Genomic DNA, 25,103 nt, shown 5'->3' with positions numbered 1-25,103 from the left:
TTGGTTTAGCAGAACAGTTGCTTCACGCCATGAATTCTTGAACCTTAGCTCTTGGCCACAAAGCCAGTCATATTTTGGCATGCAGCACGTAAAAGCTTCTGTGCCTGTATACACCTGTAAATACAACAGCTTTGTTGTTCCAATTGACTGTTCACGCAATTAAATGATTTAAGAACTTTTCCTTTTTAGCCAGTTTCCAGATTCTTGCTGTTCCTCATTTAAAAACACAAATCATATCATTTTATATTTGTATCTCCAGGATAACTACAGTAATATACTTTCCCAAAGCTTTACAGACCCATATTAGGTGTTTCTTTGTTTTTCTTGTAAAGTCTTTTTCTGTCTCCTTAGGTAATTCATAAAAGTATTTCTTTTACTACAGCAAACTGTTTTCTTCAAACCAATAATGGTCAACTCAGTATAAGCTTTTCTTTTCTTCAGCCTAGAGTGCAGCACTTTGCTTCTTAAGTGACATTCTTTTTTTCTTCTTGATGCTGTTCCAGGAACAGGAGGTTGCAGAGCAACAATGTGCTTTGTTGTTTGTTTCCCAAGGGACCTCAAAGGGCTTTGTGTAATGTTAGTGCAAGCACTAAGCATAGTTCTTTTTGTTTGGTTGGGTTTTTTACATTATTTTTTAAATTTTTTTTTTTTAATTTGGGGGGAACAGTTCAAACAAATGTGGAGCCATTCCTACCCAACTCCTTCCATCAAGTTTCAGGGAGAAGTCTTTCTCTGAAAACTTACAATCACTGTATATTTCAAGCATAAATGAGAAAGTGTGGTTTTAAAATTAGAGAAAGACTAAATTACTAAATAAAAAAATCCAATATTTTATCCTTTTATCTGTTCTCAAGTTAAAAATTCATCAAATTTAAGGAGAGTAATCCTCATGGGCGGTTGCCAATTTGCAAGAGTCATGCCTTCCTTTTTCAGTGTTTGTATCATTGTTTCCAGTTTCTGCTTCTTCTAGTTGAAAGGTGGGTATTTCATACTTTCCCAAGACTTTTCTTAATGAAATATCCCACCAGTTTCTGCGGCCTCTGATGATACTCAGCAAGTACATCATGTGAGCTATTAATCTGATCCCTTTCAAGACGATCCAGAAGAGTGACACACACTACAGCAGCTAGAAATTAAAAGACAGCATTAATTAGGAAAGAAATTCTGGCACTTCCACAGTCCAAAAGCATAAACATTTGAACAAACAGCTAGAAAAATTACAAGATAAACAACAAAAAAATGGACAGTACCATAAAATGCTAGGGGATTATAGCATGCTGTGGGTGACATAAAAAGAGTTACAAGTAGTTTAAGGCAACACTCTTCTTTATCTTGGGTTTCTGCTAGAGACACTTTGCAAAGAACAAACAGTAATACCCGTTACAGACCTACAAAGTAAGGGCAGCAGAAAGGACCAAGCTTCTTAATGGCTCAGTGATAGAACAAGTTGGGTTTTTAATCACTCTTAAGTCAGTAAGTACTGCGGATGTTTGATGCAGCTGTTGGCCTTATTTTTCTTCATTTTGTCCTTGGGTTTAAAGTAGTTTGAGAAACATTAGTTGTTTAAATTGTAAATTCCTTGCCAAGGGAAGTGAGAGACTACAGTTAACATGCTGAGTAAAAAGGCACTCTATTACATGATTTGTAATTGCTTTTTTGTAATTGCTCTAATCTCTACTGAAAATGAGTTAGCTTCTGTAAAATAAAAATTAACAACCCTTTTTTATGAATAGGAATGGTTTATTCATGATGCTATAAAAAATCTCCAACTGTTTGAGAATTAAAGCCATAAGTCTACACAAAATACTTGTACTTTCAATTTATGTGGAAGTATAGAAAGCTATTATAGTTTTATGTATATGAGAATCACTCAGTTGCTTAAATTAACCAGTTTCTTCCTGGAAACTTCAAAACCCAACTGAAGAAAACTAATTAATGCTAGAAGGTAATTAGGTACTTTAATTATTTACATGCTTGCCTCAGGCTGAAATAGCAATGACAGAACTAAACAGCTTAAGAACTATGTGAGGAATTTTGCATAAATCGTGAATACATATGACACGAATCAAAAAATCATACCAAGAAATCTATAACCAGAACTGGTTTTTTTTACATGCAGATATGTTAACACCACAGTTGTAGCTTTTACCACACACCCCCTGCAATGCAGAAAACTCTCATAGCTTGAAAGAAGTGATCTTAAGTTAGTTTACCTTTGACACCACTGAGATTACACATTGCAGCAAATACAGAAGATTCCATCTCTATGTTTCTGATGCCAGCATCATAAGCTTCCTTCAAATACTGCAGTTTCTCCTCTTCATTATATAAGCAGATTGCACCATCCAACCTCCCCTGTCCTATGAAGTAATTTTGTAGAAATTTTGATGTGATGAAGTCACAGAACAAATTCAGTGTCTAACCCCCCCCAATTATTGCAGTTTCCCACATTCAATATCCAGTTTTTACAAGACAAATTGGACAAAGTTGTTCTTGGCTGTTGCTAGAACTCCTACAAATTACTTATACTTTAATTGGTCTTGAGCTTAAATTCTCCAATTCATAAATGGAAAAATAAAAGTAGTAGTTTCCCACGTGTGCAGCACACATCAAAACTGAGCAATAAACTTTAAACTGCATGGAAGTGCTGTATTTTTAATATGTTTAACAATTGTCTAGAAAACCTGCCAGGATCAAAAATGTTTTCCTGATGCTAACTTAAAACAATGAACATTACTTACATATTCTTTAAGGTGAGATATAGAGTCTCTTGAGGTAACTAGCTAATGCTATTACAGTATTTCAAGAAAAATAGTTTATTCAAATTATTTAAGAATAACACCTACAGACAAAAGAGTAGCAGGTTTTGTACAGTAAAGTTAAATTACAGTGTTTTACTCAGTATATTTTGTTTTCAGGAGATGTACTCTTAATTTATTGCCCTTGAGCCTGCTTTGGTTTAGCAGTATGAGCTGAAAACATTTCCGACATGCTTTTTTAGTGTAGCTTGCACCTCTGATTGGTGACTGAGGAGATTAATAAACTGACTGTGCCTGCTTCTGACCAAGCTCGAGCACTACTTTGAAGACCATCTGTTCCCTTCTGCATTGCCCCCTTAGTCACCTATTCAGTAACATCCAGAGACATTAATATCAGGTGCCATCTACACTCTGTCCTCACAAGATTAGAAAGATGCTTGTAAATAGACTTGGAGGGAGGTCAGAAAATGCACCAGAATGCCCTTATGTTTATATGCAAGACTTGGAAGTTTGCCCCTCCTACATAGCAGCATTGTCATAGCTCAGCAAAATACTGTCTTTGGTTGTCTGACACTGCTTTGCTCAGAACATATAATTCTCACTCATTTAATCTTCTAGAATGCCTCAGTAAATTACAGAATTTTTGTGTCAAACATACCTAACTGACAAATACATGAAAAGCATACAAGGACATGTAGTGATAGGACAGAGGGGAATGGATTTTAACTAGAAGAGGTGAGATTTAGGCTAGGTATTAGAAGAAAATTAGTTACTGTGAGGGTGATGAGATGCTGGAACGGGTGTCCTAGAGAGGCTGTGGATGCCCCCACTTTGGCAATATTCAAGGCCAGGTCAGATGGAGCTCTGAGCAACCTGGTCTAGTGGGAGGTGTCCCTGGCCATGGCAGGGGGGCTGGAACTAGATGATCTTTAAGGTCCCTTCCAATCCAATTCTATTATTTATCTATTGCTGTTTACCTATATACTTCTGTAAGTCTGTTGCCAGCCTTACCTTCATAGAAATCCAAAGTGCACATAGTATTTCCAATGACTGTATTGAACTGTCTGATTTCATTACTGCACTGCATCAGCTCCTTAGCAAGCTGTTCATCCAGGTTTGTACTGCGGATTACAGTCTTCCCCAGAACAACCTGTTCAAACTGAGGTTTGAAGGTGGCATCTACAGACTGCCTAGTTATAACCACTGAGCCTGGCTCCAGACCTGCAGTAAAAATAGAGAGAGTGTTACAATGCAGCTAGAGCTCTTTCCACACACATAAAAAGTGTATCTTGACCCAACCCTGCTTCTTTTAAAGGTGACAATTTTGGCCCTGAATTCAGCAAGAGAATTTTTTGCACATGTCTGGCTGCTTCCATTTGTGATTATAAATAATTTCTGAAAGAATTAAATTTTTCCTTTTTCACTATATATACTTTCTTATCTCACACTTTTTATACAGGACAGAACTGTCCTCCTCACATTGTCAGATTTCTTAAGTGTATATTCTCTATCCAGGGGCAGATACTGCCTTTTCTTTCAAAATTACAGAAACAAAACAATTCATGTCCTGTGGGAAACTATTCTGACTAATAATCACTTACTTGCAGAGAGATGCTTTACTGTCCTACAAAGATGTTTTGGTTTGAAGAAAAAAAAGAAAGTAAGAGGGGAAATACCTATTCCACCAGAGGTGCCAATGCGAATAATGGTTATGTTGGAACACTTGGCATGATACAACAGTTTAATCAGCTCGTGCAACATGATTGAAATCGAAGGAATGCCCATACCATGCTGAAATGAAAGCAGAAATTCACATTTGACATTGGCAATGCACTATACATAAGCAAGAAAGAGCTGCACATTATCTCCTTCCTGATATTTGTTTCCAAATTTCACCTCTCATCCACAAAAACTACAATCTATGGGCTGACAAAGCTTGCTGCAGGTAAACAGAAAAACTCCCACTGCTTTTGGTAGACTATGGATGAAGTAGTTTATTTGTAATGATCATGCATTATAAAATATTCACATTCTCAGAAGTATAAGCAGTGTCCTTTCTCAATAGCTGAAAAATGCATTTCACAGGGCATTTCTGAAATACAAGAAAAACCCACTTTTTCTTACCAACCTGAAGTGCCAGTGAATAGTTAAGCTAATTCTTTCCAAAACACAGACATTGTGGCTTAGTCACAAAGCTCAGCAAATAAAAGCCCACCATAGCTTGCATGATCATGAGATAATTACAATTCTAAAGAGTGCAGCATGATACTACAGTTATGCAATTGCACTTGAAGCATGTAATAATTTCTACAAATGAAAGGCATGAATTTTAAATGCATACATGAGTTGGCAGCACAAGGCCCATGGAATGGTTCTCTTAAGTTACATTAGCACATTTGAAAATGACACTCAGCTCTGGACATGACACAGTCATTTTTTCCAGTACTCCACATGCATTCAGTGACTCTTTTTTCCCTACTACTCAGGATACAGAACAGGGACAAGGCAACAGTAGGTCTGTTCAAACAATTTAAAAGGCCATTCCTCCAACACTAAGGTACACTGAGGAAAAGGGAGTCAAGAAAGGAATTAAGGTCTCAGAGACCCTCTTACAAGAAAGGGCTAATAAGGAATTCTTGATTAGCTGAATGCACTACATTGAGCATGGCTGAAACGCACTTAAAAACCTGACTCTGTCTACTAAGTGTTTGAAAGAAATCTGCATTGAGATTTTCTGCTTTAAACAGCATCATTGAACTGTGTCCTGTATCTGATTAAGTGAGGTACTTACACTGACTGACAAAACCGGTCCCACTTTGTACATGGCATAGCGGTCAGTTCCTGCACAGATGTTGGGGTAGTCATGACCAGGACTTCCAAGCCCCAGTTCTTCAGCTATGTAGGCAATAAAAGCTTTCATCCGTGAAGGGCTTCCTCCAACACATACAAACTGGGGTGGACAGTAGCAAACAAAACAAAATGAATTGCCTAATTCGGTATATCAAAGAACAAGCAAAAGTTCAACATGAGGATGTAAACACCTTCGGTTAACACAACGCTATTTTCAGACATGGCTCTTGTCATAATCACTCTAAAAGGCCATGAAGAAAAATTATGGGGAAAAAAATCCAACCTTTCAATATAGCATTCAAATGTCTTCATCCTGATGAAATTAGTAAAAGACCGATAATGGCTTGAAGGCCCCCACCAAAAGAGAGTTCTAACTGAACTTTTGCAGAATTTGCCTCTTTACTAGATAAAGACAGACAGAAACAATTACCTCAATTTTGCTTGACATTGACAAGAACCCACAAAATCTTACCCCTCTCTATTCATTCCTCAATTGGTGATATACTTACAGATTTAGTCTTTTATTGAAGATGGCTACACTTCCACCTTCTGCACAAAAACTTAGGCTTGGTGAATGAAACAAAATGTCTTACCTTTACATCTCCAAACAATGCTGGAAAATCATGTGTGCCAGTCCCAAGAGCAAAATGGTACAGGATGTCCTCTTTCATTTTCTCCAGGTGAGGGTTGCAGAGGTGGATAAAATTCTCTCTGCCAGGACAGCAGCATTGTGAAACATACATAGCATACACAAAACACCAGCACTGAGGAGATGCTAATTTTGCAGACTCAAGATGTAAAAGTTGGGAAATGTCACACCTAAGTCTGACTGCACAACGTTATTTTGGTTACTCGTCCATTGCATTAAGGAAATGCTAAGTTTCATGACTACCTTATGTCTGGTAATAAATCATATGTGGTATCTAACATTCCATTCATCGCACAACATAAAATTTTTGAAGAAAACCCCAGATGGCAGGACACACTTGTAATACTGCAACCTTTACCTTCAACAACATTAATGCTGTGAATCAGAGGGGGTCTTTATAGTGAGCAGAACAATGGGAACAGAACCCAGGAATATTCACCTTACTACACAGACAACCTCTAGCAAAACAGAAAACCAAACTTGACATCTGTGTTTTGACCGATCCTCCCAGACAGCTGTGAGAGGTAGGAAGATTTGGGCTTTATAGATAGAAAACTTGGGCTCTATATATGCTCAAAGGGGATTAGGCTTCCTGTAACTCTGTCATCCACCTAGGAGGCTAAAAGTCTATGTCATGAGACTACTAATAAGAGAACAGGGTATCTGAAATAGGAAAGAGGCAAATGGAAACCTGGAGCAAAAAGAAAACCATGGAGGAGAAAAAAAAGAATTCAAGGAAAGGGGAGAGAGGAAGAGGTAAAAAGAATTAGCTTCCTCTTAAGTTGCTTCCTGTAAGGAAGTGATACAGCTTGAAAAAAAAAATTCTTTCTGAAGAACCAGGAAATGACAGGGCAAGGAGGCAAAAGTAAACTAGTTAGCATGTGGGATTGCCTTCATGGAATATTTGGTAGTGGAGTAACCAAGCTAGTTTAATGAGTCATAAAGAGTCTGCCTTCTGTGCCTGAAGTTTTAAGTTCAATTGAAACAGGTAGGAAAGCTTAGTCAATAATCACAAGCTTAAGCAAAATACTGGCCAATACTTCAAAGTAGTTTCTGAGAGATGAAATCAAGTAATAAATATCTTCCAGACACAAGAAGATTACTTAATAGTTAATGAAGGCTCACTGCAGTCAGAGCATGGCTCAGCAATTTCAAATTACTTTGTCAGAGGACACATACAAAAGAATTTGCCTGGAGTTTATGCAAAAAATGTATTAAGACTTTGCAGGAACAACTCTAAAGCCTAAACATAGGTGTTTGGTGCTGCTTTAGCTGTTTTATATTATCTTGTCTGTCTTCTAATGGTTCTTAAGAAAGGCAGTGCCCTATGTCTTCTCTGTGCAAAATGTATTGGTTACCTTCAGAAGACTAAGTAGCCTGGATACCAATTATGAGGTCAGTGAACTGTTCCTCAGGAAGCAAAGAAAATAGTTGCAACCCCAATATTCTGAGTATAACAATGTTTTCTGCTCTTGAAATTCTCTCTCCAAGGTCACTAACTATCCAACAGTGGCTGCATAAGCACAGAAAAGAAGTATCATCACAAGCCACCCTATTTGTTCTTGCACAGCACAGACTACACCTTCAGCAACTAAAAACAGCAGCCCAACCAAGTCATTCATTCATTAGCTCCTTTAGAAGTAATTCCTTTCCATCTCTCACATGCCCCACTTCCCTCTCTTCATAATAATCCCACCTGTGGTAGATATAAAGGCTTTGGTTTACTTGGTTTTTTTAATTTGTTTTTTTATTTGTTTTTTTGCCTTTACTCTTCTCTCCAAGAGACCTCTTTGAGTCCAGGTGAAATAAAGAGCAGTTTTATGGCTCTTAAGAAAATGACAGACAGCCTAGGGTTTTGCCAGCTCACATGAACAGAATGCCCAGGTTGCCTCCTCTGAATGATTCCTGTTTGGTTTTGTGGGACCCTCTACCCATTTTCATGGACCACTAACTAATAGAGATCAAATAGTTGTGTTGATGTTTATTAGAATGGCTTTTACTTATAAAGAGGATACGATTTTAAATCACTTCACAGTTTGTTCTACAGCAAGCAAAAACTATTTCCTTCTTTATAAGAATATCAGCAACAGAAGCTTCTCTCCAGGAAATTGACTGAAAAAAGGTGAGGCCCTTAGTAAAAGCAAAGGGAAATTAGTGTGGTATGTGCCAATGCCATTGTCCTCATGCCTGGCATAAATACAGCTTCCTTTCTCAGCAGTGACCATGTTTCACTTTTTTCACCTAAAACCCTATCAGCAACAACCTTCAACCCACCACCTCACCACAGCTAGGGGCTGTTATTAACTTGTGGTGGTTATCTGAGCATCCAGATCTAATTGCAGACTTAGACCCTGGGATGAAATGGGCAATAAAAGTAAGCATATTACTCTGTGAACCTAGGACCAATGCCATAAGTTTACAGTAGAGACAAAGTTTGCCTGATAAAAATATTTGGCTTGCAACTCTGAAGAGCTGACAATTTATTCCCTTTATACTGTGGTAAAGCAACTACAACTTCTGAGGGTTTAAATAAACAAAGAAGTATCTGAGAACTACATATATGTGCATAGTTTTACTAAAATAAACTTAAAATAAGGATTAGAGAAACAGATAAGAATATCTGTTCAAATTCTTGAAGCAGGTAAGTCTGTCTATATGAAGCAACAAATGCCAATATTTCAGAAATGCACAAGAGTAAGAAAAAAAAATAAAAACATCACCTATGCATGGAAAAATTTATTGTCATGACAAATGAAAATGGCTAGCCAGCAAAGCACTCTGTGTAGACTTAGTTATAGTAGATAAAACCTCCATTTGTCACACTAGCATCTACTATATCCTTGATGTTGCACTCAATATTTATATCATAAAGTCTGTCTTAATCTAAATGAGTTTGTGGAAGATGTTAAGTGTAAACTTGGACAAGAGCATTAATTTCTGAATCTTACTTTGAAGACTGTTCATCATCAGTTTTCTTCTCATTTGAGCCACCAGGAGCCATGTATGTTTTTACCTAGAATTATATTTAAAAAATTAAATATAAGTGCATCAGAATAGTCTCATCTGTGAAGCTAGCAAGCATCATTAACAGTGATGGAAATCTATATAGGTGATACTGACATGAATATTAAATCCTCAAAATAATCCAGCCACACCACAGCTTTTAAAACTACAGCACAATAAGCATCTCCAGTTTTTTATGGCCAGGCATCACCACTTTCAAACCACTGAAGCCCAAACTAATCCCTTGCTAACACAGCCACCCTCTCACCACCACTGTTTTTCTGTGGTGTAAGCAAAACCAAGCTCACAGAGCAGCAAGAGGTTAAGTCTCCTAGCTCACTAACTAATCCTCTTTCTTCTCTACCTCTCATAGCAACAGTGACTGCTGGAGTAGCTTCAGCCCCTTTCACTTCTGGCTCCAGAAGGTCTCCAAAGATCATTTCTGTCATATGCCTGAAACAGGAGTCCAGGAAGCAACTTAATCATAATATTATCTTCATTAAACTCTTTCTACTGACCTTAAGAGCATTTCTATCTGCCTAAACCTAAGGATGAGGAAGACTAAACTAAACATGACCCCAAAAAGTCACAGCGCTCCAGTTCATCATCTGTTTTAAATAGCTTTTTTCCTAATACATTACCCCAACCTACACCAAAAAATCTTCTACTTTTTGCATTCTTCTTTACATTTAAATAGGCGAATGTATCACTGAGCTTTGGTGTTGGTATGATAACAGAATTATGATTACAGAATGATTCATTTGTTATTATTTTCAGAAGTGACTAGGGCTCTGTGCCAAAGTTGACGCTTTCCGGGAATGCCCTTACAGGAAGTATGGAATAAAAAAGTTTTGCTCTACCCTCCCTCACAAAGGGACAGCACACCAATTAAATAAAGACAGGATTGTAATGTTAAAAAACAAAGAAACAAACAAAAAACCAGCATTACACTACAAGGAAACAGAAAAAAATCAGTCTTGCAATAGAATTACATGACATGGGACTTTTGAAAGAACCGAAAAGTCAAAGAAAATAAACCCAAAGTCGGCCTTCTAAAGGCCACTGAATACTGGAAATGTTTTAAATTTATAAGGCTTATTAGTTTTCTCCATTTAAAATACTAACCTTCATTAAATAGACCTGAACTTCACATGCACTAGATGTACTAAACATGTCTGAGAATCTGTGTTCAAGGAAGTAAAGAACTCACATTTGGAATCAACTATGCATCCTTATGGTATCATATAAGCATACAATTAGAGTCAGTTACTACAGGGTATCAATGTTAAAATGTGTCCATAATTTTTTCCAAGAAAGCTACAGTACCCTGAATCCTAATAAGAAGGAATTAGAAGAAAAGACGAAAAAGCAAAGTGATTTTTATGTGCCTAGATGATAAATAGCTGCAAACAACCCAATATTAACTTAGCTGCTGTTCACAGTGTAAAGCAACCATGTGATTTTTAGCAGTTTTCTTGATTCTGTGATCTCCTAAGTGATGATGAATTTAAAAAAAATAAAATAATAAAAAAAATCCGAACAAAGTTCTGACAGTCCAAAGGTCCAGCATATCCTCTCCTGCTGGGCGCTCAGAGGGAGATGCTTTGGCAGGAGGAGATGACAGGAGAAAGAACTCCCATGGCAGACCCTTCAGGAAAACAGGTAGTAGCTGACAGGCAGCCAGTTAATACAGAGCTACAAAATTCTCACACAGTCCAAACAAATGGAAATTTTCTGGACGTGTCGAAAGTTTCAGCAGCCTTCCTCAGCCAACGCTAAAGCTCACATTTAAGAATAATGTGCTCACAGCAGGACTCAGCTCAAGAAAGGGCACAAAGCCCCCTTTAAAGTATGCAAATCCTCCGACCAATGTTTTAAACTCACGCAGAATCAATTTCCTTTGCTATCTCTTTTTTTTCTTTTCTTTTCCAACAAAAACTTGAGTTAATAGTAACTTTAAGGAAAAGCTCTAGGAGTTTGGTGTTGAACTATCATTAGAAAAACTGAAGTCATCGCAACACAGATCTTTACACCGTGCCTTCCCTCCAGGAACCGCACAAGCAGCCTCACTTCGCTCAGGGTCCACAGCGCTGCCTGACCATCTCCCCGACCTCGCAGCCGGAGGAGCCTCCCCGCAAGCTCGGGGACGACGGCGCTGCCGACAGACCCATCCGACGAGACCCCCGCGGCCCTTCCCTCAGCCCCCGAAGACCACTTTCTCCGGATCCCCTTCCCCGTTTCCCTGCCCGGCAGCACACACGTTTCTGCCGCTACCCACTCCGCAGGGGCGCCGCCACCGGGCTAGCGGGGCTGCAGCCGCCGTGAGGAGGCTGCCGTAAGGAGGCTGCTGCTGCTGCCGTGAGGAAGCTGCAGCTGTTGCTGCCGTGAGGAGGTTGCCGTGAAGAGGCTGCTGCCGCTGCCGTGAGGTGCAGCGGGCACTCCGGCACCCGCCCGGCAGCCAAGAGAAGACGGCACGGTGCAGGGGGTGTCCCCCGCGTCTCACTCCGCACCTCCCGAGTCGGGAGGAGCCCGACTCTTACCTGGAGCAGCGGGAAACACCGCTGAGAACCGATGAGTGCCTCTCGCTACACCGGACGGACTACGGGGCGCGCCGGCCGAGCCACCTCTCGACAGCAGCGAGCGGGCACCGCTCCGCCCCGCTCCGCCCCGGGCGGGGTCCGCGGTACCAGCTGCAGTTAACTGCCTGCGCGCCGCCGCGGAGAGGTCCGGTGGTACCGGCAGCAGCAGGGGCGGCGGGGCCTGCGGGGTCCCCGGCCCACCCGGCATCCTGCGGCTCTTTGGTGGTGAATGCGGATGATGAACCGCGGTGCGGGAGGGGACGCGTGTGCTGCAAACGCGGTGCTCCCGCGGGAGAGCTGCTCCCTCTGCGAGAGAGCTGCTGCTAGAGGGTACGAGTTCGCAAGACAATCTTATAATACATATATACACATAAACACGTTGCCACCCTGTGGACTGCGGTCAGGGTAGGTTGTACGGAGATCTTTGTACATGTCTGTTCGTATAGAGTGTCTTTAAGTGCACTTCCTCTACTCGCCCTGTTGTGTGGTGAGGAAAAGTGCAGAGAAGACTTTCGATGGATAGGACAGGACAGGATAGGATATGATCCAACAGATTTGCTACCTCAGTTGGATGGGACCTGCAATGATCTCCATCCCTGGAGGTTTTTAAAAAGAGACTGAATGTGGCACTCGGTGGTAGTGGATTAAGATTTGGACTTGATGATTTCAGAGGTCCCTTCCAACGTGGCTAATTCCGTGATGATCATCTGCTCCCTGACCACGGACCACTTCAGGGCTGACCAAGTTAAAGCATATTGTTAAGGACATAGTCCAAATGCCTTTGTAACACTGAGAAGCTTGGGGCATCGACCATCTCTCTATGAAGCCTATTCTAGGGCTTGACCACGCTCAGTACAGAAATGTTTCCTAAAGTCAAGTTTGAACCTCCCCTGGTGCAGCTCTGAACTGTTCCCAGGCACTGTACCACTGAATACCATGGGAAAATAGCTCATCACCTTCCTCTCCCCTTCCCTCCCATCAGGGAGCTGTAGAGGGACTCAGCCTCCTTTTCTCCAAACGGGACAAACAAGAGTCCTTAGGCACTTCTGACAGGCCATTCCTTCCAAACCTTTCTGGACACATTCAAGGACTTTCACATCCTTAAATTGTGGGAACCAGAGCCACACACTGCACTCAAGATGAGGCTGCTCCAGCACTGAATACATCAGGGTAATCACCACTTTTGACCGTCTGGCCATGCTGTGTTTGATGCACCCCAGGATGGGGTTTGCCTATATGGCTGCCAGGGCACACTGCTGGCTCACTGAACCTGCTGTGACCCAGCACCCCCACATCCCTTTCTGCAGGACTGCTCTCTGCCATTTCTCTCCCAACATACTTGTGCCCTGTTTTACTCCATCTCAGGTGCAGAACCTGGCATTTCAACTTGTTAGATTTAATCCCATTAATCATAGCCCAGTGTTCCAGTCTATCAAGATCCCTCAGCAGAGGACTCGAGAAGTCAGATGTGTTTCTTCTAGTCATGAGAAGCATACAAGAGGAACTGCTCAACAAACTAAGAAAAATGTCACCTCTTCAACTTGTTTAAATCTCTAGTAGGAAAAAATAGAAACACAGCTTCCTAATGCATCCTTATTTTCTGTTCCTTGGATACTTGAAACTATGGTAGAAGACAAAGTAAAATAAGCACCGTATTTTAATTCTGTGGGAGAAACTTCCTTTGAACAGGAATACCACCTACACCTTCATCTTAGGGTCCACTGAAAAATCTGCTTTGGCTTCCAGGAGGCTTGTCAACTATGTATTAACTATTCACTATTCAACTATGCATTAAGAGAATAATCAATATAAATTACTTATTTTGTACTAAAGAATATCAGGTTACTATTCAATAAAAAATTCATCTCTGGGTCTCATAACTGGCAGTAACCTTTGCTCTCTAGAAAATTCTTAAAATTTCAGTTGGCTTTGAACTTTTTGGTTTTGTAACCTTTTAGGTTTTATTTTTTTATTTCACTGAAAAAGATACTGCAAGTTGTTATGGTCCAGAGTAACATTAACATTTATTTTGTTATATTCATAAATGTTATTTTGAAGGGTGAAAAATACAGTTACATACTGGGATTCTTACAAAAATAAATTACAAAACGTGCAACTGGCCTTCTTTTTTAGATTTTATATTGTGTAGATGAAAATTTACATCTTTGGACAGTAAGGCTATCTGTCCTTTTATAACCAAAAGCATACTCCTTCCTGCTCACCAAGGACCATCTTTACAGTCAAATGATCCACTAATTTAGTGCAGTTGTTCAGACACTTACTTGCTGCATTTTGATTCTTCAGTCATTCTGAATGTTTAGTATCATTAAAACTATTAATAGAATGACAAAACGAACTGAACTTCTCTATTTCCATTTGCAGGTTTTTTTCCAGGCTATAGCATATGGAACTATATTATGAAAAAGCAATCTGCAGAGAACGGCAAAACCAGAATATTATGCTAATTGCTTATAGAAAAAAAATGGAGCTATTAAAACAAATTCTGTATTTTCAGCACAGATATATGTATTTAAGAAATAGATAATACTGAAGTCAATGAAATTTTAGATGTTTAAGAAATTGCATTGGCCAATTCAATTTTTGTTTTCATTGCTACAAATAATATATATACCCTTGATCTCTAGAAACATGCTTATATTTCAGTCTAGTCTAAGAAGAAATAAATGGTATGGATGAAGTAAATATTCGGTTACATTAAAGTGAACACAGCCACTAGACTTTCATGCAGTTAAATTGTTACATGTTAAAGGGAAATTACTCTTTGGTACCTAAACCGCCAAGTTATTTTTATATCTGTATCTCAAATTCTCTTTTTAAAATATTCACATGTTCAGTATAATTGGGTGTAATTCATAAAATACGACTTCAATTTCGCTTTACCTTTGAGCTTGCAAAGCAATGAGTATTAAAAAAAAAAAGAACTTATCTCACTTATTACTTATAGGTATTCAGGTCAGAGATGGAGCAAAATACAACTAAATATCATGTTTCATATAAATGTTTCAGCATTTAAAACAAGACTAGATTTTGTGATTAAGTGCCCAGCTTTTGACTTCAACATGTCTCTGAAAATCAAACACTGAAAAACCTAGACACAGAAGCTTCTCACTGCTTTTACATGGAAATGCTGATGACTTTGAAAACTGCCAATTGCATGACTCAGAATAAAACAATTATTGGGGTACAGGGAACCATCTCCATCCTTGAATTCAGTTGGAATTTTTCGATTTGTAATGCTACTTTCATTTGGTGTCCCTTGGACAGCTGGTAAGTTATGCTTCTGCTGCAGCCCTCTATTATTCTCACTGCCCAAACACAAATTCCAAGGTTCTCCACCTGCTTTGCGGGCTGTTAATATTCTAACTCATGGTATTCAGACTGTGATCCATGACACAGTTGGTTGACAGTGCATCAAACATCTCCTTGGCTTGACTCAGGTAAGCTGAGTATACATTAATGGCACATTAGCATACTTATAAGAATTTGAGGAATAGCATGTGGATAGTACCTAATGGTGACCAAGGTAAAAAGAGACCATTTTTACAACAGAGTTTGATGTACATTTTTAAAGTATCTGAAAACTGGCAGTATGAACACTTCTAAGAGCTCAACTACATTAAACCAAATAACAGTGCTAAATAACCAAGTTAGGATCTCAGTTGTCTGTGCCTCTGACAATTCCCTAAAAATACGACAATTTCAGGCAAATACTCCAGTACTGAGGAAAAAGTATTAAAAAAATTAAGAGGACTTTCACATCAAACAACTCAACGTTAGTTTAAGAATTTTTGTACAAAACAAGGAGACCATCACAGAGGAAAGAATTGTCTACAAGTCAGCAGTACTGCAGTCACACAGGAATTCTCATTTTATGGAATAGATTTTGAAGGGTTTAGCACAGCAAGCACTTTACAGTCTATGTCAACAAGTGGTATATAAAAGTGTAAATGCTTTTAAATACCCATGCTTGGTTTTTGATAATAGGGTTTTTAAATTATTTTTATTTTGTCATAGCTTTTTACTGTGAGTCTCCATACAAGTTCAGTTATTTCTATTTATGTTTCACCCCATACCATACAGTTTCCCTTCACCTTTCTTTATGGCACAGGTCATGAGTATAACTGTAGTTAAAGAAAGAAAGTTGCTAGTTTGGACATATCAGTATTGTAGCCATGTCTAGGCAAATTAGTATCAATACAGTAAATCTATTTCACAACACATGAGCACTCATCTGGTGCAGGAGAGAACTTCAGCTTTGCTTTATTTACTTATCGTATTAACAAAAAAGTTTAGGAATACATCCTGACAGCTGTTCTTTAAAGTCTGCTGTAATCCAGCACAATGAAGCTTATCTATATTAGAAAGAAAACTAATTTCTCATTCAGGGATGAGTTCAACTATAAAAACTAATCCAACAAACATGTAAAGGGTGGACTATAAAAGCTATATAAGCTGTTACTTTGCCCAGTAGTCATTTAAGTTACTTATTACATCCCTGAAACCATGGCTTCGACTAGTTACTAGCAGGTGCTGATTCCAACTGTGATGCTTCTGAATCTGCATTAAAAAAAAAAAGATTAAAAGATTAACATTCTTAATACTTTAACCACAAGAATAAAAAAGTCAGCTAAAAATCTCAGTTTCTCACATCAATATGCATACAAATTCAAGTACTTTTGATTTTTAACTAAGAAGACTGACTACCTACAAACTTTGTAGTATGATACAAATCTACAACCCAACATAAATGGGTTATAGATCTTCATATGCAATGGGTTCTATCTGCTGTATGATCTATTTTGGACTTATCCAGGGCAAGAGATAAGAGAGAAAGCTCCATCTGCATGAGCAAGGTGCTCATGCTGCCAATTGCTTTAATGAGCAGACAAGAGAACCCAAGTGGGAAGGAAATACAAGCCCTACTTGTAAAAGGATAGGGTCAAAACTTGATCAAGGTCTGGATGAAGCCATACTGATAAAAGCATTAAAAATACCTCATTTTACATTGAGATACAGAATCAATCTCAGAATAGCTATGAGTGATAAAAGAGGGCAATATAATCAAAGCAGGTGTCATGTTATCTAAAAATTTGTGAAGGAACATAATCTCAAAAATAAGGTGTATCTATATATGAAACTATGCAGCACACTAACTTTTCAGTCACCTTTACAGCACACCCATCATTTTGTTCTCTATGCCTGAGCAGTGCAACCAAACCAATATAATGATTACTCTGAAAAACCTTCAGCTTTCTTTATATCCCAAATGTCCCATTGAAAGCATATTTCACATTAAAGAAAATATCTATCACCAAATTAATTAATTTGAGGTTTGAAAAATCCCAAAGCCTTTAATTTTACCCATAGTGATGGAAAAGAAAAATGGCAGTGCACACTAAAGTTAAATTGAATTTGAAGACAAAAGAATGTGCTAAGGAAGAGCATGTTTAAGCTCCACAGTTGAATTGTGACAATTTTTTATGAACAGTGATCTATTTCTTAAACACAAGTATCAATGACGTTTGTCACAGGAGTTTCAGAAAAATACTAGGTGCAAAGACTATTCACAGAAAACAGGCAACAAATATTTTATGGTATGTTTAAATTTAGGCAGGAAGACAGCTGTGTCTGCAGTATTTTACAAAAAGACATCACACAGCATACTTCTGCAATTTTGTAAACATGAAAAAAATCCATAAAAGTCCCAGCCCTCCCTGTCTACAAAGAGGAGTGCTGCTTTCTTTAGCAGGTCATAGGGATTTGTAAGATAAGCATGATAATGCACTAAGTTTCATCACATTCAAAGAGAGCCACATAAATTATTCAGGCTACACTCTGCTGTTACCTTGAGATCCAAACTCACTTTAAAACAAAGAGCATTCAGTAATAATTTTACCTTCAGACTGCTCACTATTTTGGGATGTTTCTTGAATCTTATTTTCCTGTCCAGAATGCTGCTCAAACCAGTCAGTCCCATAACCGTTGCTTATTAATTTGCTAAAGTTTACTGCTTCACCTTTTCTCTGAGTAGACCTGTAAATCCAAATATATTAAGGAAAACAATAGCATAAATAAACAAAAGTGGCAATTAGGTAGGAAAATTTTATTTTGCACAGAAAGCATAATAGCCTTATAGGGTAATTTATTTCTTCATAACTCAACACATATTCTTCTTGTAGCCATCTAAGGAAGAAAAAAAAACATCAAACAAAACCACTTAAGTACACCAATACACTCGACTGAGTAATTTTACATGAGAAAAGCCATCCACTTGATTGGAACTTAACATCTGTAAGACAGTTTTGATTGTAGAGACAAAGAAGCGAAAAAGGAAAATCACACAAAGAATGTGTAAGTAAAAAAGACTGATAATACCCCTGTGCCACACAAAGGTGAAATTGTGTCACATAAAGTTGCTCACAAATTCATTAAACAGTCTAATAATTTCTTTTACATCATTAACATAATTCTAAAACATATCTGGACTACTGATAACTGTGAAGTAGATTTTTAAGATAAAATACACAGGAACAATTGAGTTGTGAGCACAAGTGATACAAGAATTTGCTTAAAAGTCTATTTTTTCCAGGTGTTCATTACAGTACACTACATTACAGTACATTTGCTGTGCCTGGCCTTATATGGAGCTTGAGTTTTCTTAAATTGGTAGTCCTACTTGTGTCTCTGTACCCTATGCTTATGGAACTAACAATGTGCATTATAGTTTGCATCTGCTCATCAGTACAAAGAACCTAGTTAATATAAAAGACAATAAAATGTGCTCCATTAAGACATGTAACTGTATGCTTAGTTTTCCTAAAGCAAAGTTGTACTTGATAGCTTTCCTATATGAGTGAAAGTATTAGTCATTTATTTGTTTGTAAAACTATTTTAGTAAGAAACAGGATAGCAAGTTTAGTAGCTGTAAAAATCCACAAATCCACACGAGTATCCAATAATCTCTGCATTTTGACAAGCAGCAATATGACTTGCATGCACAAATAACTGCAGTCAGAAGTTAATTAATTTAATCAGCATATTACTTACCCAGCTGGGGAAGAAAGCTTATTTTCCCCACTGAATTCCTTGTTTGTAGAAACATTCGGCATTTTGCTTGAATATTCAGGGTTTACAGCTGGGAGCTTGGCTTGCATTAGAGAAATCTGAACAAAGAAAAGGAGTTATGATAAAAATAACAAAGAAGGTTAGGTTAGGTTATAGGCCCTAAATGACTGCAAATTTTACTATCTATATTATTTCCATAAATAGAGAAGTATAAAGGATCAGCTGTTTGTGTCAATTATGCAAAATGTGCTCTCCACAAGCTTTTTTCCTCACAGTACACCTCTACCCAAAATTAAGCCTCAAGTTGTTTTCTCTGTTGCAAACACTCATCTGGGCTCATGTCTTTGTATGAAAACATTCCAGACTTACTGAAGTCAGTAGGACCAGAAATTCTTTTCCAGTTTAATTACTTTTTTTTCCTTCATAAAAGCATCCCATATAATAAAAAACAGTTGTGGTATATTAATTAGAGCAAATGTCCTGTATTGCATGTTTAAAAGAGAAAAAGGTCAAAATTGTGTTTAACAAATAGCTGAGGAGGCATTTTCACTTTTCCAAGCCTCTATTTAACAGCTGTCAAGTTTCCCAGATAAAGAAAACTACAGAGGATATCTTTTAAAAGTTCTTGGTTTAAAGCATTCTCTCCCTTTGTGAAGACACAGCAATGACATACCCTAAAAATTATTACCTAAATTTATTATACACACATACACACCCCTTTATCAGTCTCAGATTCAAGAAACATTAAATGTGATATGTATATTGCCTGGCTGGTATATGAAGAACAACAGATGCCTGCTTCCAGCATGGGAAGCTAAAAGTACCTGAATGAAATCCTGACTGCCCTGAAATCAGGGAGAAAATTCTAGATTACATTTCATCTTAGGTAAAATCCCAACCTCAGATGAGTAAGCCTTTTGCTATAGCACATACAAACATATGCATGGATACATAAATACACATATGCTTGAGGCAAGTGCCTGAAAGAGATGACTTCAGACCTGAAGTGGTAATCTCACTTGTGCCTCAGGAAGATGGCCTAAATCTGATGCTAACCACCTCCAACAGACCTCCCACCCATCCACAGGCCTGCCTCTTTCTTAAGATCACAGCATTTCAAACCTTACCAGGCTGGTCCACATGATGATTAGGCAAAAGGATGCTTCCACCTGGGCTAGGAGTGCATCACTTTCCCATGAGCACAAAGGCTAAACCCTTCATGCACTAACACGTCTTTGCTGCTTTGCAAAATTCCAAGAATGTGAATTATCCTTGCACTTAAGACATTAGGAAGGAACTACAGGACCCATTCCAGGGCATGGAGAACCATTACATGGTTCTCCTGATCTCCAGTCCTCCACACAGTGACAACCACAATATGAGAAACAGTAGAAATTCTAATACTTAAGAACGAAGTGCCATAGAGGCTTAAAGCTCTAGAGCAAAGGCCCACTTGGGAACAATGTTTTCCAAACAAGTATCCTTAGAGGTTACATCATTTCTGCACTGGTCCCAAAGGAAGTGGTATTTATCTCCTCAATTGCATCACACATCTCTGTTCTGAACAAATGCTTTGCCAGACTGGACTGAAAATGATTTTCAATATATTTGGTAATACTTAAGGTAGTTTGCTGCTGCAGTATCATCATGTAGTCAGACAAAGAAACTGAATATTACTTAGAAATTTGCCTTTGGTGTTTTGGAAAACATTATATTATATATATATATTATATTATATTTCAAAATACAAGATATATAATGAGAAAACGAAAATCAAGATTGTTGGATAGGAGTAGTTCCATTGTCTAGCCTGGAGACTCTTCAGAAAGGTACTCTTAAAAGATTGGATAGAAACTTCCTGTAAGATGAGATACATGAAATAGCTATGAAAGAAGTGCCATGTTATGTTTCAAGATAATGGAGACATTTCAGGGTACAAGACAGGCACTGTGAAGGTTGGCCATTTCAGAGATAGTGGTGTGGAGGCAGACCTACAGCAAGAGACACAGAACCTGCTTTCTCAGGCATTTAATCGTAAGGAAAAAGATTTGGTAGATTTAGTACCTTAAGACAAAACTCAACTTTTACAGATTACGTAAACATTTCCAAATTCATTCAGAAATTAGCCATTCCCATCCATACAAGCCATCATTCAGAATATTCACTAGTTACTCATCTCTACAGAGGCTAAGGACTTTTTTCTTAAAATTTCCAACATCCACCCCTCTGTTCAAGAAGGGAGGTACTGGTGTTTAAGTGCACCAGATGACCTCCCATGTATACTCTAAAGACCTATGGTAAATCATAGAATGGCTAGGATTGGAAGGGACCTTAAAAATCAGCTAGATCCAATCCTCCTGCCACAGGCAGGGACATCTCCCACTAGATTGGGTTTCTCAAAGCCTCACCCAACCTGTCCTTGAACATTTCCAGGGAGGGGGCATCCACAGTAAGGTAACCAAGATTATGGAAGATATTAAAAAACATAAGGCTTCAGCATCTAAAATGGACAGGGGCCAGAAGGATGAGAGTGGATGGGAGATAAATTTCCAGGACAAAACCCCAAGATCATGACAAAGATTTGTTCTGAGCATAGCCTGAGTTATATTTATTTTTTCTTCCATTAAAAGACAGCTAGTACAGTATCTTTGGGGACTCAATAGCATTTTATACCAGAACAACCCCCTTTTCCAGAACAGGCTTCTGTTCCTTCCTCCTTCTTTCTTTCTGCTCCCAGATTACTAAACAAGAACTGTGTTCATCAAGAGTGAATCGCAGGGGAAATAAAGCCTAAGAGATATAAACTAACTGTTTTCATTCACACTGAACCATACACACCATATAACATGACTGCTTCATATGCTATACCTGCAACACCTAAGAGAAAGAGGTCTTTCCTCACATTTTGTAACTAAAATATAAAAATTTCTTCTGGAATACAGAAACATGGGTGGACTGCATCTTCCCTTCTATAAGAACCCACAGGCCCAACTAGAAGTGCCTTCACAAGCTCTATAAAACATTGTCACAAATTTCCTCTTGCTTATACCTTCTTTTTCTCTGCATCCTCCTTGTCATCAGCATCCCGCTGCCAGACACTCTTCATATCAAAATCAAAAGGCCCTCTTTTTGACTCATAAGCATCACCATGATAGTCAGCAGCATTGAACTCTTTGTGAACCATATAATCCGGCATCGAGGAAACATAGCTCCTGCAGACAAAGATTTAACACTTGTTTGTACAAGGGATACACTTGTTAGCACAAGGGATGCATATTTTAGACTTGAGTTCAAACAGATTCTGAAACACTAACAGGTGAAAAGAGAACCCAAGAAGTTACATGGGGTCTGAGCAGACTCACCGTGGCTCACCAGTTGCTGGGGCTTTGGGGCGGTGTGAGTACCAGTCAGGGGCAGCATATGTTGACTGAGAGGACTCCGTTGCCACATGAGCACAGTGCTTCAGTAGGTCTTGAGAGCAAAAGACAAAAGCATTATCTTTGTTTTCAGGTTGCTGTTTTACAGGAAGAAGTGCTTGCTTTATTCAGCAAGAAGCATTTGTCTCCCTCTATGCAATGGACAGTCAGAACCTTGCAGCACTGCATTCCACTTGCACCTTTTTTATCTTGCTCTAAAGGCTTTGACATGTTTCTAGTGGTCTGTTAATTCATATTTCTGGAAATATGAAAGTGCTGCTCTAAGAGTGCATGTAAGGCATCTGCTCAAGTCCCTCAGGTTTCCTTCTTAAACAGAGAAAATAAGCTAGGAACAAAACCACAGACGACCTTGAATAAAGAACAGGATATGTGCAGCACTATCACAAACTGAATGTTATCACAAAAAAAAAAAAAAAGAAAAACAACAAACCACATATAAACCTCTACCAAGTGTTCTGATGACACTTTTTTGTGATATCATTTTCACCAGTTACTTCAACAGCCTCAAGCATAATTTTATAAAGACCTCACTCAGATGCAGCTAAACCATCTTCATCTACTTAGATCAGATACAGTGCAATACTACACATTTTGCTAAAAGGTACCTATACACAGTAGACTAGAAGAATGTCTTGACAAGATGACCTCTTATGTCACATTTTCAACCACTAATTTTTTTATAGGTTAATTTGAATTAGGTTAATTTCAACATTCAAATGGATTCTTCTGCCATCACAATGCCATCACACTCAAGCAAAGCCAGAAAAAAAAAAAAAAAAAAGGAAAAAAAAAGGAAGAAAAAACCCAAAACCAAAACAGACAAAACCAGAAACAAAAAAGAAAAAACAAACAAGTGAGACAGACACGCACCAGGTTGGCCTCCTTGCTTTGACAGCTTGACGTAATCTGAATCAGTGTCTCTGATCCACCTCCTGTGGCACCCAGACGGCAATTCATTGGGATCTTCTTCAACATCACAAAGACCTGGAATCTGGGACATGGCAGGAAGCGTGCCCTTGGAGGCTACCGACTCCTCCGGCGGTGTCAGTGCCATGGGGATGTTACCGTCCTGCAATAACAGAAAAGAAAAAAATACGTTAATTGCTAACCGCTAGCATCCCTTCATCAGGCAGTTGTGGCCGATACAGCAGACGCAATTTCCAGCAGATCAGATGCAACAAGGCAACACCTTGCTCTCAGTGTTGAAACAGCATTCAGGTTTTCACGTGAAGAGTTCAAACACAGGGGACCACGCATCTGCATGCCATAAACCATTTCCGAGGACACAAACGGCAGCAAGAAGCAGGAATGCGCAGGAAACACTCAAGCCGTTGGTTCTTAGTTTTCTCCTCACCCACTGAAAACCGCAAACACGGGGGTCCTCTCCTTGCAGGGAAGCACCGAGCAGCACCAGAAAACCCCGAGGAAGGAACCAGCGAGCCCTCCCTACTCACCGGCAGCTCCTCCGCTCTCCCGCCGAGCAGACAGCCCCACAGACGCAACAGCCGAGAATCCCGCTCCGGCCCAGCCCCTTCTCCCGGAAAGGGAAGTGAAACCTCGGAGGGGTGGAAGGCTCAGGGCGGAGGCGGAGCGGAACAGTCCCGGTTAAACGGCTGCTGGCGGGCCGGTACTCGCCACAGGCAGCGCGTTCCGGTGGAGCCGCTGAAGCCCCCGCGCCTCACACCCGACCTGCAGGGGACAGCGCAGCGGCCGCCGCGCGGATACCGCCGCAAGACCCGTCCGTCGCCATGGTGACGGGGGCGGTGGGGCCGCACGGAGAGCCCAGGGCCCGCCCCGTTTCCCCCGTTATGGTGGCGCGGCACCATCTTCCGCACCGGCGGGCGATTTGGGGGGGGGGATGCGGGTGTCGCTGGCTTGGCTCCATGCTTCGCTCACCGCAGCCTGCGCTTGCTATGAATCAGCTTGATGAATTAACGCCAATTAATTTTTTAATTGCATGGCGAGGGCTGAGGCAGCAAGGTTTTAGTACCAGTCATATCTGCCAAATCTTTCATTACCAGCAATGTGCATGGGTGCCACAGTAGAAGCACGTTTTTCCCTCTGGAGTAGGCTTCATGGTATGCAGGATCTTCTCAGCCTCCTGGGGTAGGCGAAGTTAGCCGCTGCCCCTGCTGCTTAAGAGAGCCCTGGCTTACCCCTCCTGGGATGCCTTCCTCACCCCTGCACCTGTTCCTCTGAAGCAGAGGGGACTGGAAAACCCCTGTTGGAAACTGTGCCATTAGCTGAGCTCCTCTGGTGACAGCAGGTGAAACAGACCAGGACAGAACAGAGCCCTGGATACTGCCTACATTACCACTCTGAGGTCTGAGCTCTGAAAAGACTCACCAAAAGATAACAGGGACAAGCAGCACCAGGGCCACTCTCCCCTGAGCATTTTTTCTGCTACAGAGAAGCAACGAGGAAAAGGATGGTGAAGCTGGCAGTACCCAGGCAGTTCAGCAGTAGGCTCAGGAGTAGCAGTAGGGACTGCAGGTCTTGAGCTTGGCTTTCCTGGTGTCTGGATTGGCTTAGTCCTGCAGAAGCTTAACTCAGTGTTGGGGTTTTCACTAAGTGCACCAGTGCAGCATTTGGTAGTGCAGCGATTGGCACTACGTTGTCAGGGATGAAGGGCTCATGATTGACTCTTCAATCGGAGAAGATGTTGCAAGAAAAGCTGTGGCCATACTTCATGTCTGTGGGTGTGGAATGGGATTCTTTGGAAATGGAAAGGATGTAATGA

General features: G+C 39.7%; 2 protein-coding genes across 4 annotated transcripts; both read right to left on the bottom strand.

Moving 5' to 3' along the window:
- Window positions 1-783: 783 nt before the first annotated feature.
- Window positions 784-11,903, bottom strand: UPP1 (uridine phosphorylase 1). Of its 2 annotated transcripts, XM_030445490.1 has the most exons (9): window positions 11,802-11,903; window positions 10,387-10,444; window positions 9,207-9,271; window positions 6,203-6,320; window positions 5,551-5,709; window positions 4,436-4,550; window positions 3,771-3,980; window positions 2,214-2,360; window positions 784-1,126 (listed from the first exon to the last, which is right to left on the bottom strand). In XM_030445490.1, the coding sequence occupies exons 2-9, from the start codon at window positions 10,432-10,434 to the stop codon at window positions 987-989; spliced, it is 1,002 nt and encodes a 333-aa protein (XP_030301350.1). In that variant the 5' UTR covers window positions 10,435-10,444; window positions 11,802-11,903; the 3' UTR covers window positions 784-986. The 2 variants fall into 2 exon arrangements, with proteins under 2 accessions (XP_030301350.1, XP_030301351.1); XM_030445491.1 differs by lacking the exon at window positions 10,387-10,444.
- A 3,207-nt stretch (window positions 11,904-15,110) lies between these two features.
- On the bottom strand, window positions 15,111-23,908 carry C2H7orf57 (chromosome 2 C7orf57 homolog). 2 transcript variants are annotated; one of them, XM_030446254.1, is made up of 7 exons: window positions 23,818-23,908; window positions 23,234-23,432; window positions 22,289-22,397; window positions 21,976-22,138; window positions 18,909-19,024; window positions 17,758-17,894; window positions 15,111-16,418 (listed from the first exon to the last, which is right to left on the bottom strand). In XM_030446254.1, exons 2-7 carry the CDS (start codon window positions 23,415-23,417, stop codon window positions 16,375-16,377), a joined length of 753 nt encoding a protein of 250 aa, XP_030302114.1. In that variant the 5' UTR covers window positions 23,418-23,432; window positions 23,818-23,908; the 3' UTR covers window positions 15,111-16,374. The 2 variants fall into 2 exon arrangements, with proteins under 2 accessions (XP_030302114.1, XP_030302115.1); XM_030446255.1 differs by having other exon boundaries at window positions 23,718-23,835.
- Window positions 23,909-25,103: the final 1,195 nt, after the last annotated feature.

Source organism: Calypte anna, chromosome 2 (assembly GCF_003957555.1).
Source record: "Calypte anna isolate BGI_N300 chromosome 2, bCalAnn1_v1.p, whole genome shotgun sequence".
Classification (NCBI taxonomy): domain Eukaryota; kingdom Metazoa; phylum Chordata; class Aves; order Apodiformes; family Trochilidae; genus Calypte; species Calypte anna.
This window is presented reverse-complemented; position numbering and strand designations above follow the sequence as displayed.

What these genes read in the sequence shown, in the direction of transcription:
- UPP1 (XM_030445490.1), bottom strand. Translation starts at nt 10,434, where the DNA reads ATGTTTAGTACATCTAGTGCATGTGAAGTTCAGGTCTATTTAATGAAG. An exon ending in TGGCACCTCTGGTGGAATAG is followed by an intron (nt 3,981 to 4,435) that starts GTATTTCCCCTC and finishes TTTTTACTGCAG; the next exon opens with GTCTGGAGCCAGGCTCAGTG. An exon ending in TAATCTCAGTGGTGTCAAAG is followed by an intron (nt 1,127 to 2,213) that starts GTAAACTAACTT and finishes TTTAATTTCTAG; the next exon opens with CTGCTGTAGTGTGTGTCACT.
- C2H7orf57 (XM_030446254.1), bottom strand. Translation starts at nt 23,417, where the DNA reads ATGGCACTGACACCGCCGGAGGAGTCGGTAGCCTCCAAGGGCACGCTT. An exon ending in AAAGCAAGGAGGCCAACCTG is followed by an intron (nt 22,398 to 23,233) that starts GTGCGTGTCTGT and finishes TTTGCTCTCAAG; the next exon opens with ACCTACTGAAGCACTGTGCT. An exon ending in AAGCTTTCTTCCCCAGCTGG is followed by an intron (nt 17,895 to 18,908) that starts GTAAGTAATATG and finishes TTGGATTTACAG; the next exon opens with GTCTACTCAGAGAAAAGGTG.